At 39.5% G+C, this 17,700-nt stretch overlaps 1 protein-coding gene across 5 annotated transcripts in view; it reads left to right on the plus strand.

The window, feature by feature from the left end:
• mast2 (microtubule associated serine/threonine kinase 2) overlaps positions 1–17,700 on the plus strand; it is a 405,638-nt gene that overhangs the window by 230,142 nt on the left and 157,796 nt on the right. For 2 of the 5 annotated variants that reach the window (XM_080195426.1, XM_080195427.1), the window contains exon 5: positions 14,153–14,344. The exons of 2 other annotated variants lie outside the window; for them this stretch is intronic. In XM_080195426.1, the coding sequence (XP_080051552.1) occupies positions 14,153–14,344 (192 nt within the window). Of the gene's footprint in view, positions 1–7,940; positions 8,039–14,152; positions 14,345–17,700 lie in introns of those variants that run through there. One more of the 5 variants, XM_080195431.1, reaches the window with a different exon arrangement.

Below are 17,700 nucleotides of genomic sequence, written 5' to 3' on the forward strand. Positions count from 1 at the left end.
AGTGACTTCAGGGAGGCCTTGTGTGTCTTTGAAACATTTCTTCAGCCCTCCGTGCGAGCATCTTCCAGCAGAGAGTTCCCCAAAAAGGAGCTGCTTGGGTATGCACTCGTCTGACATTCAGTAGCAGTGGAAGAGTGTTTTTCTGAATGGAGGTCTGTAACTAGTGGTGTTCTGCTGGGATCAGTGCTGAGACCTCTGCTGTTTGTAATATATATAAATGACTTGGACCAAAACATAGCTAGTTTGATTCGCAGGTTTGTGGATGATAGCTACCACTACCCTTTGCCTTCTATGGCCAAGCCAGTTCTAAATCCATCAACCTAGTTCACCCCTGATCTTGTGTGATTTAATCTTTTGCACCAGCCTACCATGGGGCCTTATCAAATGCTTTATTAAAGTCCATATAGACAGTATCTACAGCTCTTCCCTCGGCAATCATTTTTGTTACCTCCTCAAAAAACTCAAATCAAATTAGTGAGACATGACCTCCCTCGTACTAAATCATGCTGTCTGTCGCTAATAAGACCATTTAGTTCCAAATGTGTATGGATCCGATCGCTAAGGTTGGTGAAGTTGCGGGGAGCGATGAAGATTATCAGAGAATGCAGAATATAGATAGACTGGAAAATTGGGTGGAGAAATGGCAGATGGAATTTAATCCGAATGGGTAGCAAGATGGCAGATAGAGTATTGTATGGAAATGCGAGGTCAGTCACTTTGGTGTTAAAAATAGGAAAATAAAATCTCAGTTAAAAGCATGATACTTTTTAAAGGTTAATGCTCAGAGAGTCTTGATTGGATTCTTGCAAGGAATGCACGAGGATACAAACAGAAAATGCTAGAAATACTCAGCAGGGCTGGCAGCATCTGTGGAGTGAGAAACAAAGTTGGCGTTTCAGGTTGTAATGCAGTAGAAAAGTCATAGTTTTTACATGGGCGAAATGGGGGAAGGTGGGAAAAGAAGAAAAAATTCTATGACCGGGCAAAAGACATGAAAAAGACAAAAGAGTTGGCAGGGCAGAAGAAAAAGGGGTGGTTATGGAATAAGTAAAGAAACAAAGGATGGATCCAGAGGAGGTGTGAAAGGTAGAATAATGAACAGCTATAGTTCAAAAGCAAAGCAAGATTAAGGCCAACGTATGTCATTTAATATCTCCGATCTTCAGCTGTACCACAGATTTTCACAAATGTGAATTCAGGAGATTGCGGTGATTAGGATGTACACAGCCAAGTATTTACACATGTTTTGTACACCACAAAAATTAGTCTCAGCAAGGCACTGTCGCAGTGAATCCACGATCACTGGTTGATTTATTTCAAGTGCAAGATAACCTTCTGGAAAGAGAGAATCTCCTGGCATCAAACTTTATTCTACACTTAAATAATTATAGACATGATCTGGCCTTTTTCCTGAACTATCTGTAATGCTGATGTGTGGTAGGTCATTGACTCAGCTCAGGTCACCTTAGTCTATTTTTCCAAAGTGCTGCTGGCTTCTCTCATTCTTTCTCAACCTCACCTCAGTGTAGAAGCTGTTCTTGCCATTTCCGCTGTTTCCTACTGCCCCCCTCTAAAAGAGTCATGTCCTTTTCCCTCTAATTCTGTCTGCTTCCAACCTCCCACCTCAGCCCTATTGAGTAGCATCTACTTAACATGCTATTGCTATTAACCCAATTGTTCCTAAGCAGAAATTTTCAGTCATGCACGAATGATGTGAGTATTACTATCAATCACAGCTGGAGTATGTTAGAACACAAGTGGCATTTAGATGCCGTTCTGCACTGATTTTGAGTACGTGGACAGGGTTTTTAGAATACTGTCTGTTTTTGTTAAACTCATGCACCTGACATGTATGTGTGTATGTTGTGATTGGCAGGTTAAAGATGGGGCACTGCGATGAATGATGCGTTAGTTGTGAGTTCCCCGTCTCATGTAAAACCTGTTGGTTTCTGCTATGCATTTATCTCCATCTAGTGGCTTACCTCAGAATATACCAAACTTGCTTGAGAATTGCCAGAAAATTACAGAAATGTAATATTTTATGACGAGGCTACAGTTGGCATTTGTACTGTTTCCAACCGATCAGTTGTAGTTTGATTTTCTATTGTGCAGCTTAGGTGGGTTGGTCATGCTAAATTGCCTCTTAGTGCCCCATAGTTGAATGGATTAGCCATGGTAAGAACATAAGAACATAAGAAATAGGAGCAGGAGTAGGCCATCTAGCCCTTCGAGCCTGCCCCGCCATTCAGTAAGATCATGGCTGATCTGTCGTGGCTCAGTTCCACATTCCCGCCCTCTCCCCATAACCCTTAATCCCCTCTCTTATCAAAAACCCATCAACCCGCGTCTTAAAAATATTTAGCGAGGTAGCCTCCACCACTTCAACGGGCAGAGGATTCCAGAGATTCACCACCCTTTGAGTGAAGAAGTTCCTCCTCAACTCCGTTCTAAACTGCCCCCCCTTTATCTTGAGGCTGTGCCCCCTAGTCCTACTATCCTTTCTGAGCGGAAAGAGTCTCTCCACCTCTATCCTATCCATCCCATTCATCATCTTATACGTCTCAATGAGATCTCCCCTCATTCTTCTAAACTCTAACGAGTACAAGCCTAGTTTATTCAGCCTCTCCTCATAGCTCAACCCCCTCAACTCCAGCATCAGCCTAGTAAACCTCCTCTGCACTCCCTCCAAGGCCAAAATATCCTTGCGTAAGTGCGGCGCCCAAAACTGCACACAGTACTCCAGCTGCGGCCTCACCAATGCCCTATACAGCCGCAGCAAGACCTCCCTACTTTTATATTCAATCCCCCTCGCTATGAAGGCCAGCATCCCATTAGCCTTCCTGACCACCTGCTGCACCTGCAAGCTGGGTTTTTGCGACTCATGCACAAGGACCCCGAGGTCCCTCTGCACCGTCGCCTGCTGCAGTTTTTCGCCACGTAAGTAATAATCCTTCCTACCATTATTCCTACCAAAGTGGACCACCTCGCACTTGCCAACATTAAATTCCATTTGCCATTTACAGGGATAAGGTGGGAGAGAGGACCTGGGTAAGATACTCTTGTCAGAGAGTCAGTGCAGACTTGATGGGCCAAATGGCCTCTTCTGCACTGTAGGGATCATGTGATTTTGCAGGTACTTTGTGTCCATCCAAGAACTTTGAAAGTAGATCATGGAAATAAAAAAGAAAATACTGTGGATGCTTGAAGTCTGAAATAAATCATGAATATGTTTTCAAAATGTGGCCTCAATTTTAATACAGTGACTCCTGACTTGAGTTTACTTTAAACTTGAGTGACCAGGTCTACTTGTTGATTTACACTGTTTAATGACACAAGCTGTGTTGAATTTGGATGAAAGTGATTCATGACTTACCATTTATTTTCCGAGTGCAGTACCTCTTTCAGTATGTTGATGTTGCCTTGGCCGATATCTCCCTTTTTATTCAATCTTGCGTATTCATATTGACCATATTGATTGAGGGTGGCATTGAGCAGTTAGCACTGCTGCCTCACAGTTCGATTCCTGGCTTGGGTCACTGCCTTTGTGAAGTTTGCTTGTCCTCCCTGTGTCTGCCTGGATTTCCTCCGGGTACTCCCGTTTCTTCCCACATTCCAGGCAAGTGCAGTTTAGATGGATTGACACCTCTTAGTGTCCAAAGACGTGTTGGTTAAGTGGCTTAGCCATGGGAAATGTGTGGGGTTTTGGCAATAGGGTCGAGGGGGGATGTTCTTCTGGAGAGCCGGTACAGACTCAATGGGCCAAATGTCGTCGTCCTCCTGCACTGTTGGGATTCAAAATTAACAACCACATGCAGGGATTTGGTGTTTTTAATGTAATTTAATCCAAATCAAAGGCAGAAGTGAAAAAGAAATTACATATTACTTTTATGAAGTTTGAATCAGTGAACGGGTTGTGCTCCATCTCTAATGTTCATTTTTGCTATGTTGGTTGTTTATTGTTTTATCAGAGGAGTTCTGAAGGTTAAAACTAGTTCTTTTGTTGCAAGTACTGTTGCAAGCATTGGTAAATTTTCAGACTGGATCAATAAGTAGTGTAAAACTGTGCTTTGTACATCACAATAATCGGACATATGTGGGCAGAATTTATCTGCAGACTTGTTTGATTCTTTCACTGCTTTGGACTGAAGCACGGAAAAAAGATCCATTTAATCTCTTAAGGACTGAGATCATTTTATCCAGCCTTATTATTGTAAGGTAAAGTCATCATTGCCCCAGATGACCATAGACTGTCCGTTCCTTTGAGGGGGAGAGTTGAAAGGTAGTGATTTAACATAAGGATCACTACACCTCAGGAAAGGGACAGGGTTGTGAAGGCAGGTCAATGAATAACCTCAGCCAGTACGGGAATTCAATTTGTTCTATTGCTATCGCTCTGCATCTCTAACCAGCTGTTCAGCTAACTGACTAAACCAACCCCCAACTTCTTATTGTACTGTTTTAATATTTGTCCAATTCTTTTAGTACTTCACACAAAACACAAAAAGCTTTATTGTCAAATTGAGCCTCCTGACGAATCATGGTACAGATTGGGAATAAAGATTTCTCAGTCCGTAGTGACAAGCTTTGGAGTGGTTCCCTGTCTGATTTTAGAGCACACATTTTACTATGGATCTACTTCACTTCTCTTGTTTGTACATGATCAGAGAATTATACAGTGCAGAAGAGGCCCTTAGGTCCATTGAGTCTGCACTGACACGTGAGCTCCCACCTAATCACATTTACCAGCAACTGGTCCATAACCTTGAATGTTAAGACATGCCAAGTGTTCATCCAGGTATTTTTTTCAAGGATGTGAGGCAACCTGCTCGACCACCCTTCCAAGCAGCGTGTTCTGGATGGTCACCACCCTTTGGGTAAAAAAGCTTTTCTTCACATCCTCCCCCTAAACCTCGTGTCCCTCTCCTTGAACCTAGTGACTGATCCTTCAAGTAAGAGGCACAGTTGCTCCCTATCCAGTCTGACCGTGCTCCTCATAATCTTGTACACCTTAATCAGGTCACCCTTCATTCTTCACTGCTCTAACAAAAACAACCCAAGCTTATCCTAAGTCTCTTTATAATTTAAATGTTGCATCCCAGGCAGCATCCTGGTGAATCTCCTCTGCACCCCCTCCAGTGTGTGTCAGAGCTGCAGGGAAAACCCTACTCAATGGTCTCCATGTCAGTAAGAAATCATAGAAACCCTACAGTGCAAAGAAGGCCATCGAGCCTGCATCGACAAGAACCCCAGGCCCGATCCCCAAAATTCCACGCAGAACTTCATGTTTTTGTTGAAACAAAAATTCAGTCCAAGAACAATTTTCCTCCCTTAAAACAGGAAGTAATTTGAACAGAAGTGTATAATGTAGCTGCGTTGTTGGGAGAGCATCCTGACCATTTCTTAACCCACTCACTGCACTGGAGTTGTACTTCAAAAGGTCTTGAGAGATGGCAATTGCTAAACTGTTAATGCTAAGATAGTGACCTGATTCCAGAGATGCATCACCTATTTTGACTTTGTGCTGCCAAAATCTTAACATATAAATGTAAAGGTTATGGTGGAACTGTACCCTTAAATACACTAGCATTCATTGTGCTATAAATGTGAAGAACAAATTATTAACCAGGAAAGTTTTAAGTGCTACAGAGCCTGCCTGTAATCCCATGATCATCATCAGGTTAAAGTTCACAGTCCACATCATTACTCTTTCACTTGTGGTATTGTGACATTGTGGGATTGGGGGAAGGATTAAGAAAAAATAAATATAATAATTGATCCCTGCAAACAAGAAGTAAAATATTGGGAACACCTGAAAAGTTTTACTTCAGTCAGCTCTGTTAACCAGTGGAATCAATTTATTCATTATTCCTTATGAAATAAGTTTTATTAAATGGTATTAAAAACAGAAAATGCTGGAAATACTCAGCACATTATGGCGCACTGGTGGAGAGAGAAATGGATTTAATGGGGTAAGTTTTCTGTTCTGGCCCACAACAGGAATTGGTGCGGTAGGGCGGACAATTTGATGGGCTATTTAAAGATCCATTGACCTGGAGTGGGCATTTCCATTCTCAGGATGGGTGGGAGGGACTGGATAATCCCATCTGATGTTTGAGATCAATAATCTTACCACAAAATTGGGGAAAGTTAGATATGTAACCGATTTTACATAAGAACATAAGAAGTAGGAGCAGGAGTAGGCCATCCAGCCCTTGGAGCCTGACCCGCCATTCAATAAGATCATGGCTGATCTGAAGTGGATCAGTTCCACTTTCCTGCTTTCTCCCCATAACCCTTAATTCCCTTGCCTACCAAAAACTTATCTACCCGTGACTTAAATATATTTAGCGAGGTAGCCTCCACCACTTCAACAGGCAGAGAATTCCAGAGATTCACCACCCTTTGAGTGAAGAAGTTCGTCCTCAACTCCGTTCTAAACTGCTACCCCCCCCCCCCCCCGCCCCCCATCTTGAGGCTTATCTTAAACAAGTGGGAGTGGAAAAAGAACAAAAGGAAAATTCTGTGGTAAGGCAAAAGGCAGGAAAAATTAAATGACTGAAGAACTGGTGGTGCAAGGCCAAAGGGATGGAAATAGGACAAGTAAAGAAACAAGATGTATCTCGAGCAGCTACGAATGATTAAATGATGAAGGGTTGCCATTCATAAGCAAAAAGGGAAGACTATAGCCTGCACATAAAATGAAAACAGAAGTGGGGCAGAGATTACAGTCTGAAATTGTTGGAGTCAAGTATTGAGTCCAGAAGGCCACAAAGTGCCTGATGGAAAGATGAAGCGCTGTTACTTGAACCTACATTGAACTTCATTGGAATACTGCAGTAGGCCCAATTTAGAGTGTGAGAGCACGGTGGAGATTTAAAATGACCACTGACTGGATGCTTGGGATCATGCTTGTTGACTGAACGGAAATGTTCTGCAAAATGGTCACCCAATCTGGGTTTGGCCTCCCTAATAATAAAAGCAGAAAGTGCTGGAATTACTCAGCAGGTCTGGCAACATCTGTGGAGAGAGAAACAAAATTAATGTTTTAATTCAAATACGAATCCTGTTCAGAGTTCTTTTATTTTGCTCTTTCCTTTATTGTGAAGAGCAAAATAGATTCCTATGAATCCACTTCACTTTATTCATCGAAATAGGAGAAATGTTTGAAGCTTTTTAAATAATATCTGTATGCGTGATTAAATATTCATTAGTATTTTAATTAAAACTGGTTGTTGTACATCCATACTATCACAGGCTTTAAATAGTTGATTTTCAAAAGTTGTTTTGATGCTGCACACCTTTGCCTACAAATGTATTTGAGTGAAGAATATTGATGAAAACAGAAGATTTAAGCAAGTGTGCAAAAATTATAGTTTACATGCACATTCCATCAAAAATGATAAGCTAAATGTGAGCATTTTGGACAGAATATCAATGATATTAACACAACTGTGGCAAGAATGGGCTGCTTGAATCTTGCATTTACTCCTCCCCTTGGTCTCTAGCTGTTAATAGGATCCAGCAGTCTCCTTTTTCCCAAAGTACGTTGTCTAAATAGCAAACTGGATTGGTTTGTTTAAAAGTCAGCTTGCACACTGCCATTCAAGTGACTGCTCCTTTCTAATTTTAGCTAAAGTTGTAATGCTGTTGGTGAGTAGACTGATAGATCCTCTGCATGAGCTGAGGGGATTAGTGAAATTGTCTTGTTTGTTTAATGTTAGTGCAATCATATTTTTGGATTAGCATGAATATGATTGTGATTAGTCTGGGAACTCTTAAAATGAAAGTTGCACTTTTACAGACATGTAAAGGTGGCTTTGATGGTTTATTAAATATGCTGATTTTCAGCAAGGGTTGAACTAACTTGGTTCCGACTGCCCCTATTGCACAAAACACAGCTGCCAGTATTTCCCTGAGTGATGTCAGTCTTATGATGGTGTTACTGGGGCAGTTTAGTTTCTCTAGCTGCAAAGGTATCAGATAATCCAGCAATGAAGAAGAGACGTGAAAGATCTGGGGCCCCATGCTTACGGATCCAGTAAGAACTCTGTAAATTTAACTTTCTTTGTTTTTTACACAATGTTTGTCATATTTTGTTCTGTGTGAAGTGAGTTTTGCAAATGTGTTACACACTGCCAACATGATTGACACAACGTTCAAATAGTAACTTTATAAAACAGGTATAAATTAAATTAGTTTATTACATTTACAATCTTGTGCAAGTTACTGTTGATCCTAACACTTGGCAAAATTGTGACCTCTTAGGATAATAAGTGAGACACATAATACTAAACATAAAACAATATAAAGTATTTTTTTATCTGTTTAAGACTTTTTCTAAAACTGAAATTAGTACTGGATTTGGTCTTGAGGAAACTCCTCACTTAACTTGAAGTTGAGAACAAGTAGGATTTTGGCAAGAAATAGTCCATCAGAAATTAAATTTGTACATTACAAAATTAATCCAAAACTTCAATTTAAAATACACTCAAACAATTTACTTTTGAGAATTTACTATTCAGTAGAACACAATATGGTCTAAGAAAGTTATTTTGGTCAAACAGAAAGGGATATTAGCTGACCTTTGGGAGAGTGAGTGTTTAATCACTTTAGGCTTTGCCACATCTGCTATCACTGTATCTCTAGAAGGCATTGAAATTCAGCTGACAAATTACTGCTGGCAGAAAAGGTAAATGGCTGCTACCAGCAGCAGTTGTAGGTCAACTTGCATGTACAATTTTTGACATTGCTATCCTTAAAACTTTCCTTGAACACAGACTGAATAATTATGTCAGGTGCATACTCTTACTAAGTTCATACTGCACTGTAAAATGCGATGAATTTGGCACAAATAATAACGTTGCTCACCATGATTTGAGTGGAACATGAATTTCATATAAATTCCAGGGACTAAATTTGCTATATAATGACCTTGATGCCGTGGGAATCTTGCTTCCATCAGGTTTTGATATAATATAGTTCATGGAAGAGGCATTATAGTACAAAAAGATCAACAAAGAATGTGTTCTTCACATAATCCTCCCCTTTTTGTGCCCACTGAAGTGGAGTTGATTTCGCAAGACTATTAATGTGTTACAAGTTGACGAATTTAAGAAAAAGTGGTTTTTTTTTCCAGCTGTGTAAGCATTTATTTAACAGTGGGGCATTTCCAGTAACACACACAAAAATATGGTGGGATTATTTTGAACAGTAGGAAGAAGGCTATTGCACTAAATTATAAATATATAGGCAAGCGGTTATGGTGCAAATTCTCATTTCGAAGTGACTTTATCAGAAATTATTTGAAAGCTTTCAGACTGTTAATCCTTGTGCGACTCATACCTCAGACCCATCTGTTTTATCAAGCTTTTGACCACCATTCGTTGCACCAAAATAACGCTAATCAAAGTTATAGTGATGATTTACTCCGTGACTGTTACAGCAGTGTTTCATCCCTTCTGCCTTCTTTCAGGATTGTTACAGTTGACCACAATATCCCTTCGGTTTTAAAAAGCTTCTCAAAAATCAGTTTTTTGAACTGGCTTCAGGTTATCTCCCTAACCATAACTAACCCATATTTTGTGTCCTTTCATATTTTTATCATCTTTTTTCTGCTCTTGGAAATGTAAGTCATGTCTTGGATGATCAGGTTTTTTTGCAGTATAACGGGAACTAACATATTGTTGACACTTGGCAATGGAATTTTATGAGCATACAATTTGCTAATCCGAAATAATATATTGTGTTTAATTCCACTGAGTGGCATAGCCTTTTGTTTTGCTACACTAATAATAGGTCCTGAGTGGCTCAGAATTTCTGGATGGGATTTTCTGTGGACATGATGTGGATGTGCCGGCGTTGGACTGGGGTAAACACAGTAAAAAGTCTGACAACACCAGGTTTTAGTCCAACCGATTTATTTGATAGTAAACTCACAAGCTTTCGAGGGGACTCCCTTCCCTCGAAAGCTTGTGAGTTTACTATCAAATAAATCGTTTGGACTAAAACCTGGTGTTGTCAGACTTTTTACTGTATTTTCTGTGGAGCCAGAGGTATTGGAGTCTCAGGGCAACTACTGCAATTCATTGTCTCATTCAGCTCATAACTCCAACAAGGAAAGGACAGTTATGAATGACAGCAAAATACACAAGGCTGCTTTTTGACAGGTCTTCAATTTTACACTGCTGTCTTGATACTCGGTTTGATATTCACTGGATCAAAAGTTGATTTAAGACCATTGGATGGAAACTGGAAATTAGCAACTGATAAATAAAACTATGTGAATGAGTATTTTGATACAAATATTATCTGAACTTTCAGACTCCAAATGCATAAACGTTTCACTGTTATAATGAGTGCCTTTAAACTATCACCATGTTTAGTCCACCATGTTTAGTGCCAGTACATTAGTTTTCTCCTTTTGTCAGTTAACACTGGCTACTAGCCCTTTGTCTCTTCCAACAAACTGAAGGAACAAACTGCTCTCCTTGCATGTATTTCTACCATTTGAAGCATTCTATGACAGGTCAACCTCTTGTTGTGCCGCCTGAAATGTTTTGGCAAATAACATCTTAATGCTGGTTGATGGGCTGTGTAGTGATCTGCTTCTATCGGTTTGGCAAACATTTGCACTGTTGCTGAGGTAAAATGTGGCAGAACTTATTCCCTTATAGTGTGGTTCAGAGCACTGGTGTCCATGAATACATCAAAAAAACCTACAAAATTTTGTTCAACAGTATACAGAAGCTAGAAATTCAACTGCTGATGCTAATTGTCAAGTAACTTAAATGGAGAAGCAAATAGGATATGGTGATGAGATAATGTGTGTTGATCTGCTATTGTTTGTTTTGTGGTACTGATAGTCGGGGACCAGATTAATTGAGCAACAACATAAGATTTAAAAAAAAAGTCCTTTGAGAATCCAGTTTTAACAATTGCTGTCATCTTTCAAAAATAGACACTTGATAAATTCTGAGGCATTATTATGTGAGTCAGAGTGCGGCATTGCAATGAGTAATGGTGAACAGCAGAGAAGATGATTGTTTCATTTCATACCACAGCTGGGACTAAACATACTTGTGAGGAAAGTATTTTGCATTCAACAGGAATTCGATGACATAGATTTGAAGAAGGAAATGGGAAACCATCGATGGAATAACATAGTTAAATATAATTAGCTACTGTGTAACCTGGTGCTGAAATACGTTGTCTGTCTCCATGCATGCAGTTTAGTCAGCTGTGAATTTAACACTCATCTTCATAAATGGGAAGATAGTCAAACCTAGATGCCCTATTTGTAATTGTGACATAAGAAAATTTCCAACAGTGCCCTTCCCAGGTGCCAAGTCCTAGTTTTGATCATTAAAATCAGTCATGATCTCTTTTGGCCCTATTAAATGCACGTCTGGCATTTGCAAATGCTGTGCAGGATTTTACAGCATCGCTCATCCTGAAACCATAAAATCCAGCCCAAAGTCAGCAGACCTTTCTGCGGACCAGTCCGTTCCAATTCCCATGGCAGGCAGGACAGTAAAATTCCAGCCTTTATTTCCATCTTAATCTATTGTATATATGTGGAAACATTTTGTGTTGCAAGTATATTGCATTCTGATCCTTTTAACTTGAGTTTGAAATATCTGCATTTTATGGAACCTCTCCTTCATAATTTTGGCTATTTATTTATATAGATTTTCTGGTTTTCAGCAGACTAATACTTGTGCAATTGTAAATGCCAGGCCTTTACGCAATAATGCGGCAAAATGTCTCATTACTGGTGACTTTTTTTAATGCTAAATGTCAAATTTCGCACTATTCTAAATCCAGGAACACATGTTGTGTCTTGTCAACCCAATATCACTGGACACACCAGCATTCTTTTTGTCTGTTCCAGTATGTGCATGTAATTGCTGATGGTATGCAACTTTTGCATAGTTGGCAACAGAACTTGTGATCCTCCTTCTTCAACGCTGCTTTTCTTTCGATATGCATATTGAATTCATCCTTTTTTTTCTTTTCATAGGCATATGTTTAACAAAATGGCTTGATCACATGAGCTCTTTACTGTCAGTGGTGGCTTGTATATTTGTGATGGTGCAGTGCAATAAATTGGTTATTATTCTGATGTGGGTGAGGCAAACAGCTTTTTTAACCTTTTAGTAATTAATGAGTATCATTTACAGCAAAAAGCTGTAAACTCAAAATGTCTGCTGTCCATAGCTAATGCGGGAATCCTTTTTTTGCAATTTGTTTTTTTTTGGGGTACTCAATAGAATGCAGTTTTCTGACATATTCTGCACTGGAAGTTGAGGTAAAATGTGATGTCAACATGTTGTTTATCAGGTATGGTTTCTTATTCAGAAAGGATTAGATTTTTATATGTTTTCCCACTTTGCCTGCTTTCCCTGTTTAGTGCAATCATCACTGAATGAGAATCCTATCCCAAATATTCCAGTAACACTTTGAAACTATCCTGTAAGTTAGTACGAACATTGCAAATTGGCATGCGAAGCTCAACAGGTGGGCAACCTCAAGTTTCATTGAGTGCACAGATCTGTAGTGCAGTTGGTTGACACTGTTATCCTAAATTGGTTATGATAGGACATAGATAAACTTGCATACAGTACTCAGCTGATATTCAGGTTTCCTGGTCAGGTATTCACTGCTCCCAATGTGCATCTCGCTGAAGACAGCTTTAGAAAACTTTGTCTGGAAAATATTACTTGAGGTTTGCACAGCATACACAAAAACACTGATACTTATGTAAAAACTTGCACTTACAATTTTTGAGGCAGCATTGATTTTACTGATATTTGCCCTTCTGGATGAGGTTGTTTGGCCCATTATGTTTGCTAACTTCCTGTCTCTGCGTTTCTGTGTCTAATTTTTGCTGAGATGATGTAATGGTTTATGCCTCAATCTCCATGACTGCAAAAGCTCTGTGTATCAAGAAATTTCTCCGAACCTGTCTTCTTACTTGCTTAGTTATGATTTTAAATTGACCCCTTATTGTTGACTCTCATTTGAGGTTCCTATTCAATCTGTTCAAAGCATTTCACAGTTTACAAAAAATTGTACTAAATCTTTTCTTGTCCTTCCCTGAACCAGTGAATCTTCTCATCCTTCTCTGAACCATCATCGCAGCTCACTGCTGTTACTCATTCATAATCTGGATTTGCTGCATAACCAGCTGTTGATTATTATCATGAACCACCAAAGCACTTGGCAATATTGCTTTATCTGATTATGAATTTTATATTATTATTATGAGCATTATTTCACCAAATTTAGACAGCTATTGTGGACACTGTATGCTGTCTGTATTTTGAATAAAAGATGGACTATATTAGTGAATGTATTTTTATCTTTAGACCAAAACAGGATCTTGCAATCTTTTCCCACTTGTCTTGCTTCCTTCTTCTTTGACACTGGTAATAACCCTTTGATTGCTGCCCGAACTCAGTGTTTTCCAACATATTAATTACAAAACACATTTGGCTAATTGCATTTTTGATTAACAAATAAGGAACGGATAATAAACATTGTCTGATGATGTGATCCCAATGTGTATATTTATATTGCGTCTCCATTATGCTTTAATGTTTTTGTGCGTTTGTTAGCAAGATGAAAAGGAGAGTATGCAAATGTTTTTGATCATTGTTAGTGTTACTGATTATTGAATGGTCATACAGATTTAAGTAAGAGCATGCGTGTGAGAAGTTTTCTACTGAGAATGCATCAATGCAGTTTCTATTGTACAACACTGCCTTGGATCAACTTACCTGCAGAGCCTTGCCCTCATAATTTTCCCAGCAGTTCTACTGTGGGATAGAATTTTAAGGCCTATGTAAGACCAAAAACACTAATGCAGGCATCAGTGGTGCATATACCTAGAACTTTAAAACCTGAACATCCGTCATAGAAAATCTTCTTTCCTCCATTTCTAAATTTTCTCACTTATGGGAACCAAGGTGGCACTTGACTTGAATTTGGAATGCGATTTTTTTTTTAAATTGGATTTTCACTTCTCTTTTGATAATGTCTGTTTAAATGATAGGATTGGGCTAAATATTATGGAAGGATTTCTTTTAAGAGCAGACTTCCTTTTAATGTTGATGAATTATTGATTCCTCTTTGTACTACTGTACTTTGTTAGAATCTGGCCTTCTGAAAACCATCTTTCGGAAGAAATCTCGTCACCTTCAGCCAGCAACCCAAACCACCTCACTGTTCCCTGCAATATAGATGCCACACTTTCCAAACACTGTGCGGCCTTGGGTGTCTTTTCACATGTGTATAGGGCCTGCAGTCCTTGTTCTCAAGCCTATTACAATCATTTCCAGTGGAGGTAAGAAAATAGCATGAGGGCATTAAAGCCTTATAAGTGTCGCTTGTGTCTGCTGCAGTGAGGAACATTATTCACAGCCTCTAAATGATTTCCCTTTAATGCTACTTGGCTTTTTCTACTTTAATTAATAGCATGAAAGGGCAATAATTTATTAGTTATATTTGCTACTTTTGTAGTGGTTGCAGAACAAGTGATTTGGCTCGAGAATTCTGATGCTTGTACCCTGTTATGTGCTCGCAACGTTTTGAATTTTGCACCAATGCGTTGTTCTTGGACAGTAGGTGTCGATTAAACTTGGACCTGGATGTTGAGATCAGTGGTGAAATGATGGAGCTTGTTGCTGATCTTACAGGAAGCTTCCCCACAAAAATCTAGTGAACACTCTGGTTTGGATTTCACCTGTCTGACATGATTTTGATTCTGGTGCCAACTGTAGGGAATCTCTGGTGCCCAGTGGCACTGATGTCATCCAGCAGGCTATGCCGCCAGTTGCATTGAAGAGTTCTCACAAACTCCAAATCAAAAAGTAAAATGCAATAATTATCCCTTAGCTTTTCACTGTTTTACAGAGACAGACATAAAAACACTTAAAAAAAATCACTATTATACTAAAAACTTACAGAATTCTTCTCATAATGAAGAGGTTGGGCAATCATGAATATAACCTTTTTCAGTACTAGAGAGGTCACTCATGAGTAGTTATGACTCGCTATATCATTACATGAATTAAGTACGTTTTATTGAGGCATGCTTTCTCAGATTTTAAACAGTGAGCCAAATAGGATAAAATTAGAAGTTCATGGCAAATGAAATGATTTCTAAAGATTTTCATTGAGGAGACTTCAAATATGGGGGAGCAGAGATTAACTGATAGCAAATTCTGGATTTTTGCTTTTAACTATGCAGAAGCTACGATGAGCTTCACAGATGCATTGACATTTCTTCTCTAATTATAATCATAAAAATCTGGGTGACGGTCTACTATTTGGCTTTGTGTTTATATTGTATCAGTTGTTCAATGTTGTTGAATTTTGTTTGCTTTGAAAGTACTTTGTTAAATCTTCAAATTAAATGTAATACACAGACTTAAAACAGGTGATACAATCAGTAGGGAGATTAATTTCAACAGTTCTGATTTTTCCACTGATCACCCTATATAAATAGAGATTTTTGATTTCCCCTTTTAAAAGTGGTGACATATTTTCCTCAACCCTTCAGCTTTAGAGTGATTCAGTCTTCTATTAATAACCCCACAACAAATGCGAGATAAGAAAAATAACAAGGTTAGTTTATTACACACACACACACACACACACACACACACACACACACACACACACAACAATGGGGGAAGGGGTTTTGCAATGTCGACACCATTTGCATTTATACAATAGAAGAGGGATAAGCAAAAGTTTAAGGTTATTTAGTAAGTTTGGTTTAAGTTTATTTAGTATTGTCACAAGTCATAGAGGTTTATGACATGGAAACAGGCCCTTTGGCCCAAATTGTCCATGCATCCCTTTTTTTAACCACTAAGCTAGTCCCAGTTGCCTGCATTTGGCCCATATCCCTCTATAGCCATCTTACCCATGTAACTGTCTAAATGCTTTTTAAAAGACAAAATTGTACCTGCCTCTATTATTACTTCTGGCAGCTTGTTCCAGACGCTCACCACCCTCTGTGTGAAAAAATTGCCCCTCTGGACGCTTTTGTATCTCTCCCCTCTCACCTGAAACCTATGCCCTCTAGTTTTAGACTTCCCTACATTTGGGAAAAGATGTTGATTATCAAGCTGATCTATGCCTCTCAATATTTTATAGACCTCTATAAGATCATCCCTAAGCCTCCTATGCTCCAGGAAAAAAAAATCCAATCTATCCAGCCTCCCCATATAACTCAAACCATCCAGTCCCTGTAGCATCCTAGTAAATCTTTTCTGCACTCTATCTAGTTTAATAATATCCTTTCTATAATAGGGTGATCAGAACTGTGCACAGTATTCCAAGTATGGCCATACCAATGTCTTGTGCAACTTCAACGAGATGTTCCAACTCCTTATTCAATGTTCTGACCAATGAAACCAAGCATGCTGAATGCCTTCTTCACCACTCTGTCCACCTGTGATTCCATGTTCAATGAGCTATGAGCCTGTACCCCTAGATCTCTTTGTTCTAGAACTCTCCTCAATGCCATACCATGAACTGAGTAAGTCCTGCCCTGGTTTGATCTACCAAAATACATCACCTTGCATTTATCTAAATTAAAATTCATCTGCCATTCGTCAATTGATCAAGATCCTGTTGCAATCTGAGATAACCTTCTTCACTGTCTGCTATGCCACCAAGCTTGTCATCTGCAAACTTACTAATCATGCCTCCTATATCCTCATCCAAATCATTAATATAAATGAAGTAACAGTGGACCCAGCATCGATCCCTGAGGCACATTGCTGGTCGCAGGCCTCCACTTTGAAAGACAATCCTCTTTCCACCCTCTGTCTTCTGTCATCAAGCCAGTTTTGTATCCATTTGGCCATCTTGCTCTGGATCCCATAAGATTTAACCTTATGCAACAACCTACCATACGGTACCTTGTCAAAGGCCTTGCTGAAATCCATGTAGACAACATCAACTGCATTGCCCTCATCGACCTTCTTGGTTACCCCTTCAAAAAATTTGAATCAAATTTGTGAGACAAGATTTTCCACTCAGAAAGCCATGCTGACTGTCCCTAATCAGTTGGTGCCTCTGTAAATGCCTGTAGATCCTGTCTCTCAGAATACCTTCTCATAACTCACTCATTACAGATGTGAGGCTCACAGGCCTGTAGTACCCAGCCTTTTCCCTGCAGCCCTTAATATAAGTGGGCTTACATTAATGCTGCAAATGAAGTTACTGTGAAAATCCTCTAGTCACCATACTCCAGTGCCTGTTTAGATAGACTGAGGGAGAATTTAGCATGGCCAATGCATCTAATCAGCATGTCGTTTGGACTGTGGGAGGAAACTGGAGAAACACGTGGAGGAAACCCACGCAGACGCAGGGAAAACGTGCAGACTCTGCAAAGAAAATGATCCAAACCAGGAATCAAACCCGGATCCCTGGCGCTGTGAGGTAACAGTGCTAACCGCTGTATTGCCCATTGTGCCACTGTGCCAGCCAAAAGGAATGGGTTCAGGACAAAGACCAAGAGAAAAATAAAAATTATGATGTCACCGGAGTCCAGCAAGTCAATGTCCAATGATGGTCTTTCAGGGGGCTTTTTCTGGCAAAATTCCTGATTCTGGCCGTAGGAACCTGGTTGCAGGTTGAAGATGCAATACAGTATTCTTGTATCCTGGGAATTAGTTTATTCTA

The sequence above is a fragment of the Carcharhinus amblyrhynchos genome, chromosome 9 (genome assembly GCF_965287045.1).
Source record: "Carcharhinus amblyrhynchos chromosome 9, sCarAmb.v2.hapA, whole genome shotgun sequence".
NCBI lineage: Eukaryota > Metazoa > Chordata > Chondrichthyes > Carcharhiniformes > Carcharhinidae > Carcharhinus > Carcharhinus amblyrhynchos.